This window comes from Octopus bimaculoides, chromosome 24, assembly GCF_001194135.2.
Source record: "Octopus bimaculoides isolate UCB-OBI-ISO-001 chromosome 24, ASM119413v2, whole genome shotgun sequence".
In the NCBI taxonomy this organism is placed as follows: Eukaryota; Metazoa; Mollusca; class Cephalopoda; order Octopoda; family Octopodidae; genus Octopus; species Octopus bimaculoides.
This window is the reverse complement of record NC_069004.1, coordinates 35,959,772-35,969,038: the sequence shown is the minus strand read 5'-3', so window position 1 is coordinate 35,969,038 and position 9,267 is coordinate 35,959,772. Positions and strand designations below refer to the sequence as shown.

Genomic DNA, 9,267 nt, shown 5'->3' with positions numbered 1-9,267 from the left:
ACACACACACACACACACACACAAATGAAAGAAAGGGCATTCAACACATTTATTGGGAGTCAAATGTATTATTCAAAACAGTTTCAGACTCTGTGTTACTTCAAGTTTTGCAAGCCCTTGATGGAGCCTGAGGAGACAGGCTCTGTTAGGGGGCTTGGGAAATTTGAAGCAGCACAGAATCCAAATCAAACTGTTTTGAATAACATCAAAGTCAACAGGTGTGGAAGAGAGAAAAATCTGAAATTTGTACAGGGTTCAGTTGAAGTTAAGTCAATCAAAGTGGATTGACTGTGAATTGTGTGAGAAAATGGCTATAAACAATATTCTTAGGTGTGTATGAAGCTGGAACTGAAATTTATCTTGTTGGCAGGGTTAAATTGGAATATACATACGACAAGGAAACTAAATAGTTCAATGTTATTTAACCGTAGATGAATTTTGATTGAGCAGACATGACTGAAAAGGGTTGTGTGACCATCCTGTCTTTTCTTATCAATCTCAACTCTACCTTCAACATTCAGGCTACTCTGTCAAATGTAAAACTTATTAACATTGTCTTAAATTAATCATACATTGTCTTTTAGCTTCAAGATTTTGATGATGTGACTGTATATTTTTAAAATAACATCATAGAGTAGGTGTGAAAGGCCAGATCTGGCCAGTTTGAATCTAAAACCAGGAGAGACTCTGGGTTATTTAGTTCCCTCAAACATAAGCCAAAGGCCAAAAATTTTGAGGAAAGGAATGGATTATATTGGTTCCAGTGTTTGACTGATACTTTAGTTTGTTAACAGCCTTGGAAAGATGAAACACAGTTGATGGCATTATCAAGATTTGATCTCAGAACATAGACAGAATACCTTTTGTCTGATGCTCTGACAGTTCAGCCAAATCCCTCAGCCTAATAATAATAATAATAGTAGCATCAAAAGACTTTAGCTTATTTATGTTTGGATTACAGTGGATTAAAGTGTTGGGATCTTAAGTTATTATAAGTTGTAATCTACTTGTCGTTTTAATGTTTTGCCCCCCCCCCACTCCCCTTGGGGAGTTGGTTTTTCTTTTCACCAAGATTACTGGTGGTGGGGTGGGGTGGAGGTTGGAGTAGTGAGGTTATGGTTATGACAGGGTGGTGGTGGTGGTAGTGGTGATGCAGTAGATACAACAGTGATGATGATGGTTGTGATAGTGTTGGTGAATGCTCTCCCGATGCCTCCACCACCATCTGTAAATGGGTTACCACGGGATAGGAGGAGCACTATAACAATGAAGAATGTTTCAATAACTTTTAGAACTGAATTCAGTTTCTGTTGTGAATGACTGAGTGTTCAGCACGAGTCTCTTTCTACTTGCTGACCTTGTTATACACCACATGGACAGTCTTGTAATCAAAGGTCTTCCAGTCATGACCATCCCACCTGTTGTAGTGCGCATATATTTCAAAACAAAACAAATCTATTAAAACCAATGATATATTTGCCTCCAAGTCTCTCTATCTATAAATATTCTGTTCTTCAAATTTCTTAAAAGTAACAACCCCCAAATTAACATCATCATCATCTAGTTCGGATTGGATATGTCATCACAGTTTGAAACTGTTCTCATTCAGAGAAACTGCCCTTGTATATTTTGGTATGGATGCTCTTCCTCATCACAACCATTTCGTATGAGCTGACACAAATTTAAAACTTTATAACCAAATGTTGAAATGTTATAGTATCATACATGCACACACACACACACACATTTAAAGTGTTTGTTACCATTTATTTTCTTTATTTCAGGGTTCCATCTCAGTGGTACAGTCACAGAACCTGCCAACCCATTGTATTCCGAACCTGAAAAAACCTACAAAGTGTCTATTAGTTTCGACCGGTAAGTTCTCTTCAAATATCTGTTAATCTCTTTTACATGTTTCCTCAAAACTTGTTCAAAGCTGATTTGTTTTCTTCTTGATCAGGTATTTTGTGATCAATAAATATCATTGATTATAAAATTGCATTTCATGTGGGTATGAGGTGACAAAGAAGTGTCTGTAAAACTCAAATGAAAGAAAAAATGCTACAAGGTATCCCCCCCCCCCACGTTTTATCATTTTTCTGAATGAGAATCATCATCCTTACCATTATACATCTGTTTTCTTTGCTATAAAATGAGTTTGACAATCAAGAGAGGTGTCAACTCTCCTAACTATGGTAAGCAAAGAAAGTCCTCTCTTGCTCAATGCATTTTACTTTTGCATAATTTCTATAGCGGATCCCCTTCCTAACGCTAAGCACTTTACAAAATGTACTGAGTGCATTTCATTGTGGCATTAGCATGAGAGGCTGTCATGTCTTTCTTGACCTTCCATCATCTTCACTCGTGTGCCAACCTTGGTGAAGTCTGATATTTCTGAGGAGAAGTCGGCTGCATGCTGAGGGGAGGAACTCCAAAGTAACAAGCCATAGGATCAGCTTAAAAACTGTATCTGCACTTTGACAACTCTACTCCGCCTGTCATTCACACTTAATGACCCTGGTTCGATGTCTCCTTCCTTTGCTTTCCCATCTGATCACTCTTCCAGTTGCAAGGAGCAGAGGTCATTATAGTAAAGAGAGAGAGAGAATGCCTGTGGACTGGAACATGTCTGAAAGTAGTTTTATTTTAGTGAGTTAAGTGACCCTTTTCTGGATGTGTGTGAGTGCAAAAGTAACACTGTCCCAGGCACAATATGCCATAGTGGAGTTCACCTGAGAGCTTTGCTGCAAAGTATCAATAATGGTTGGGATGCAGCCCTAGATGCTTTAAAGATATACTTTTACCTGGAGAAATCCTCACTGAGGCCCGATATTTAGAGTGATGGTGAAGGGGAGTGTAGTACAACACTGCTTCCTTCATGTAAACTCTCTCCCTCCTCTTTTCATATAAACTTAATTCTTTGAAATCTTGTTTTCATTATTCTATGGTTTTTATTACAGTTTATGTTTCTTTTTTTCCTCAGCAAACTAAATGGTTGCTTGTCGGTTACCAACATGTTCATACGGGCTTCCAAATAAAAAGCAACCCACTAATGTAGACATATCTCAAATTATTATGGAAGGACTTCTCCATCATAATGTTGAAATTCTCACTTTCTTGCCCCAACAATTTAATTAGCTTCAGAATTTTTAAGCAATCTTAAATAATCATCTCCACTTTATTATTGCTTTTCGTTTCAGATGTAAAATTACATCAGTGAAATGTGGTTGTGGCAATAAAGACATATTTTGGTGTCAACATGTTGTAGCTCTGTCGCTCTACCGGATACGAAAGGCTGATGTTGTACAGCTACGGGTTCCAATCTCTGGTATGAATAACTTTTCTTTTTCTCTCCCCACTCTCTTGCTATACACACACACACACACACTCTTTTTCTCTCTTCTACACTTTTGACATGATTACTTTGAGTGTACATTTTCAATACTAATTCTAAAAATAAGCATTAGTTTGTTTTTTTCTTTGCAGATTGCTTTCTGCCATAGAGGTTTAATTTGTATCAATTTTACCCCCTTTTATAAGTTTAGATCAGACACTGCATGCTGTATGAATACAAAAGGGAACTTTCAGCAATGGAAGTAACAAAAACTTATTCACCCAACATTAACATTATGCAACCAAGTGATTTTCATCATCGAAATTCTCTCCATTCAATGCCCCCTGCCTAATATAAATATATGAGAGTTGGTTTTATCATGTCTTAACAGAAACCCTACTGCAGATGAGCCGAGAGCAGCTGCAGAAATTTTCACAGTATTTAATAGCAGAACATCACACTGAGGTGTTACCAACTGCACAGAAAATTGCAGATGAGATTCTGCAGGCCAAGTCGGAGATCAACCAATTACCAGGTAAGTACAGAATGGATATTACACACACACACACACATGCACAGATCTCTCTCTCTCTCTCTCATATATATATATATATATATATATATATATATATATATATACAGGCAGTCATATATTCAGTTACACATGCACACCTGTACAGTATATTGTAGGACTCTGTTTCTGTGACTGTAAAATAGCCCAAACCATGAGTCCCCTGCTGTTTATGGCTTTTTACACAAAAAATATCCAAAATTATGTAAACAAGTGGAAAGATTTGATACAGACAGGGAGAAAAATGGTTACATGTTTATTGTATTATTGTGTGATTAATGAAAGCAGAACCTGTTGCTATCTTTGTCATCAGCTTTTCTGTACTTCCAGGCATCACTCCTTTTCCTTAGCACCACTTGATATTAACATCTACTCACTTTTTACCGTCAAAAACTGCCACCCTTATTTATCAAGAATCACCTCCTTCCCATTTACTATTCATCATTCTCCCTGTATTTACTCCACATTCTTGGTTCTTCTCTCTTGTCTATTCTCCATCTTGGACAAATCATCTTCAGGGTCTAGGCAGCGTCAAAGGATAGTGAAAACTGCTGCAACCTTGAATGGTACAGGATTACCTCCATAGTGTCATGGTAAACTACACCCAGGAGACTCTGTTAAGTAAGTGGTGAACATGAAGCTACTTTAATCCTGTCGAGGATATAGCACTCTCTGGTAATGTGACCATGATAAAATGTCCCCTATACACTCAGTGAAATAACTGGTGTTAGGAAACAGATTCAGCCATAGAAACCAAACCAAATCTGACACAGCTAGATACTTTTATTTATTACCAACCCCTACAGTGTGCACTGGGTGTATTTTAATGTCCCACCAGTTCTATAGACATTATCCTCAAGGAAACTAAAAGGTCTTCTTTATGTCCTCTCTCTTCAATCCTTTTCATTTAGTGTGTGAATGTATGTATGTGTATACACAGACAAATATATATATCCCTCTAATTACACATCAGAATATACATTGTATAGTGCATGTGTGTGTGTAGGCACAGGATGGCTATATAGACTTTGTCATCACATGATCTTAAGTTCCATCCCTGTGTGGCACCTTGGGCTATACAGGGAGATAAGACTCCTGCAGCATCAGGTTGATCAATGCCTTGTGAGTAAATTTGAGAGCTGGAAACTGTATGGAAACCCATTGCATATATTTGTATCTGGTGGCAACAAGAAGAAAGTTCATTCTTCCTATCAATGAATACTGCAGGATGATGCAGTATGTGTAATCTCTCCGAGTTGACAGTTGTGAATTTCAGGTGAATATGGAGTGGCTCTGACAATGATACTCCATTCAATGTTGGGGGAAGATGTCCTGAAGGTCACAGAATGAACTTATTGTTACCACCAGAGGTACATCCTGTTAACGGACTTGAAACCACTGGCAGAGGACAACCCAGATGTACCACCTTAACCTTTGTTCTTCTATACTCAGGGGCATGGTATTTTAATTCCTCTCACCTATATAGACTCCATCCACATTCATGTTGACAATCCAATGTTTTAATCACGCACCACCAAATCTGGTTACTCTCATAGAAAGACTGTTGCCAATATAATATTAATTTTTTACTAAACCCACAACACTCCACTCCACTCTGCTTACAGCAAAAGCAATGAATCGAGGTTGCTAAATATACCACAGCTTTCAGGTATTGTGGTGACAGCTACCTACCTACATTTTGTCCATTCACATGGACCTAAAAACAAAGAAAATGACTGAGGTCACTTCCAGACCAATAACATCATATGACACTGAGTTGCCCAATAGAGGCCTAACGTCCAGTAGCCATCTTCAATTTCTCTCATTTCCTGTTACTTTTGTCTCCAGATGCTTGATGAGTTTGTTTTGTTTTCTGAGCCTACAAAACTTGAAATTGCTTGGAGCCGAGTCAAACTGTTATCAATATAGAGAACTCCCAGCAAATATGTTGTCACTTTCTTTCATTTGTCCAATCTGTATTGCAGGTGCACCAGACCCTACAGCAGGAGCATCAATAGAAGATGAACACAGCTGGCATTTAGATGAAGAACAAGTCCAAGAACAGGTGAAGAGTTACCTTTCTCAGGGAGGATATTGTACTTCAGCCAATCAGTTAAATTCCATGTTTTCAAAGGTATGTCTCATTTCTTTTCTCTTTATTACTCTTTGTCTCTTGTCTCCTCTACGTACGTGTGTGTGTGTGTGTGTGTGTATACATACTGAAATGTATACGGTTGTAATCATGGTCAACGAGAATGCTACTTCTCAATCCCAAGCTGGAGCTTTCAATTCTTCTGTCCTGCTTCTTGGATGAGTGTCTTCTACCAGAAATTGAGGTTATTACAATCCTTCAATCGAAATTAAGAAAATTTCTGTAGAACGGCTTACGCTATCTTGTATGCTTTGCCATACACTATCTTACATTTAATGTACAACTACTTGTGAGATGCACAGATATTGATATAAATGTACAAACATGCATACAAGTGTGTGTGTGTGTCAGCATGTGTGTATCTGTGCTCTTCCTACAGCATTAAGAGTATTTTAACTCCTATTTCTAGCAAAGTAGGTGACGATTGAATGTTTCCTTTATGGTATCACATTGTGCCTTGCTGCTTATACTAATTTTTCGTATGCACATACATACATGCACACAAAAAAAACATATTTACATATTCATATATATCCTTTGATCAAAATGCGCACTCATACCTATACATATATATACATGCATCCACATATATATACTATATTTAGGGAGTTTGAGGGGCTGAAAAAAGGACGGTGCGATGGAGAAAGGTAAAGGAAAAGAGAAAGAGAGTGTGTGTGTGTGTCTATGTATTTATAGAGAGAGAGAGAAAACAGTAGAAGAGAGATTAAGGGTTTGAGGGAAGAATTATGGGATGATGGAGTGAAGTAAAGAGAGAGAGTGTGTGTGTCTACATATTTAGAGAGAAGCAATAGAGAAAGGGGAAAAGATGGTATGATGGAGAAGAGAGCGAGAGAGAGAAGTTATGCAAACTCTTGAAAAGGATTCGACTTGGATAGGGAAAAATAGATAAAGGAACAAACAATTATATATCTGTAACTAACGAAATTCTCTTAAATCAGGGATAATGAAAGTTAAACCTCTCTACAATAATCAATAATCTCGTAAGTCAAAAGCAAAACAGAGAAAAGACCCTATGTAAATTTAACCTTCTACTTTCCCCTTATAATAAGCTTTCAATAAACGACAGAAAAAAAGAACACAAAGATACTTATCTAGTTTTTCCAAAGAGAGATGGGTATTTCCAAGGCAGTGGAAGATTTGAAACTTCTTTTCAAGTTATGGTGATACCATGTGCTGCTCAATACAAGACATTGTTTATGTTTTGTATGTTTGTAAGGGCTTTTACTTTTTCTGTTTTTCCCTTTCTCTATATATTATTCCAAATGGTTTTTCTGTAAATTTGTTGTTAAATTTTCACTCAAAAGTTATTCAGATAGTAATTTTATACATATATTTTTATCTCTTTGTGAACAGGTTCGAGAAATGCTACGGGCTCGTGATTCCAATGGGGCCCGTATGTTGACATTAATTACAGAGCAGTTTCTGGCAGATCCTCGTCTACTTCTGTGGAAAAATCAGGGAACAACCATGACAGACAAATGTCGACAGTTGTGGGATGAGCTTGGTAAGTAATTTAAAGTTTAAACCCCAACATCTACCCTGGAGCAGACTACCTTTTCACCCCACTGACTCTTATTGTTGTCAATTTTCCATGTAACTCAACATATTAATCCCTTGGGAATCAGATGTAATCGATAGTTTCTGTTACCTGGGTGACCAAGTTAGCAGTGGAGGAGGAAGTTCTGAAAGTGTGGTTCCTAGGATGAGAATGGGTTGGGCAAAATTCAGAGTGAAAGGCAGATGGTATGATACTTGCGTATGTACTGCCATGCTACATGGCGGTGAAACATGGGCTTTGACTACAGGAAGACATGGGAAGGCTTGAAAGAAATGAAGCTAACATGCTCTGCTGGATGGGTAATGTCAGTGTGCACACACAACAAAATGTGAGTGATTTAAGAGGAAAACTGGATATAATAGACTTCGGTTGTAGTGTGTAAGAGAGGAGACTGTGCTGGTTTGGTTACGTGATGCAGATGGGTGATGGGTAATAATACTAATAGTAGTGATACTCCTGTTGATAAAATTAATTCTGATTATCGTAATTATTATTTTTTGCATAATACTATTAATTGTAGTAATAATAACTTTAATCTCTATTGCTAAGTGATATTTATTGATCCAATGTTGTAACATTTGTAACATTCAGCAATAATGAACATCGGGTAATGGTGTGTTGAAACAGTTGCAGTGATATGTAATAAAGCTTGTTCAATCCATCTTATGAATATTTTTGAATATATTCCATGGGTGTTTCCGAATTCCCACATATATTGGGTTGGTGCATTATTATTGTGGCTTTTTTTCAAATTTTATTCAATAAAAACAATAACAACATGTAACAAAATCATCTTTGAATGATTCTTCCGGAGCATATTCACCATCCGCTTCAATTACTGCTTCCCATTTGCTTGGCAGACAGTCAGACCATCATTTAAAGATGTTTTTGTTGAAAAATAGCTGCAATAATTATGCATGAACCCAATATCTCCAGTGATGGAGGTACCACCATTGTATGATAGCATTTGGTTGCCGTTACCCAAAGAGGAATTTTGGAAAGCACACTGCAAAGTTTCTATCCGGACTATACATATATATATATATGTAAACAAGCTTCATTCAGTTTCCGTCTACCAAACCCACTCACAGTTTTTATCACCCCCAGGCCTTTAGAAAACACTTTCCCAAGATGCCCTGCACATGGACTGAACCTGAAACCACGTGTTTGGGAAGCAAGCTTTTTAACTATACAGCCATGGCTTCACACACACACACACACACACATACCCTCATCTCTCCTTCAAATGTCCTCTGAATGCCTCTAGTTCCCTAATAACTTCTATACTTGCCTTTGTTTCTCTTCAGGTGTTCTGTGGGTGTGTATAGTTCTGAACCCCAACTGTTACAGTAGTGAGAAGGAACAGTGGCAACTACTGTTGCAACAGTGGTCATCTGTCCCTCTCTGTCCTCTTGAGGATGCAGATGGACAGCAGGTAGATAATGTACAGCAGCAGCAAGAGGAAGTGGAAAATTCTGAAGAAAACCCAGGTTGGTAATATACTCCACTCATTACTGTTACTTTATTTGGTGGTGTTTTCTGAAAGTCTACTTAGGTGTTTGGATGTGTACATCTCTCTCTCTCTCTCATATATATATATATATATATATATATATATTTTTTTTTTTTTT

At 37.5% G+C, this 9,267-nt stretch overlaps 1 protein-coding gene across 1 annotated transcript in view; it reads left to right on the top strand.

Annotated features, from left to right (window-relative positions):
• The window catches only part of LOC106875000 (zinc finger SWIM domain-containing protein 5), a 39,408-nt gene that overhangs the window by 20,789 nt on the left and 9,352 nt on the right, over positions 1-9,267 (top strand). The window contains exons 2-7 of the mRNA XM_014922941.2: positions 1,785-1,875; positions 3,201-3,328; positions 3,726-3,869; positions 5,891-6,039; positions 7,432-7,582; positions 8,944-9,126. Coding sequence (XP_014778427.1) covers positions 1,785-1,875; positions 3,201-3,328; positions 3,726-3,869; positions 5,891-6,039; positions 7,432-7,582; positions 8,944-9,126 — 846 coding nt within the window. The remainder of the gene's footprint in view (positions 1-1,784; positions 1,876-3,200; positions 3,329-3,725; positions 3,870-5,890; positions 6,040-7,431; positions 7,583-8,943; positions 9,127-9,267) is intronic.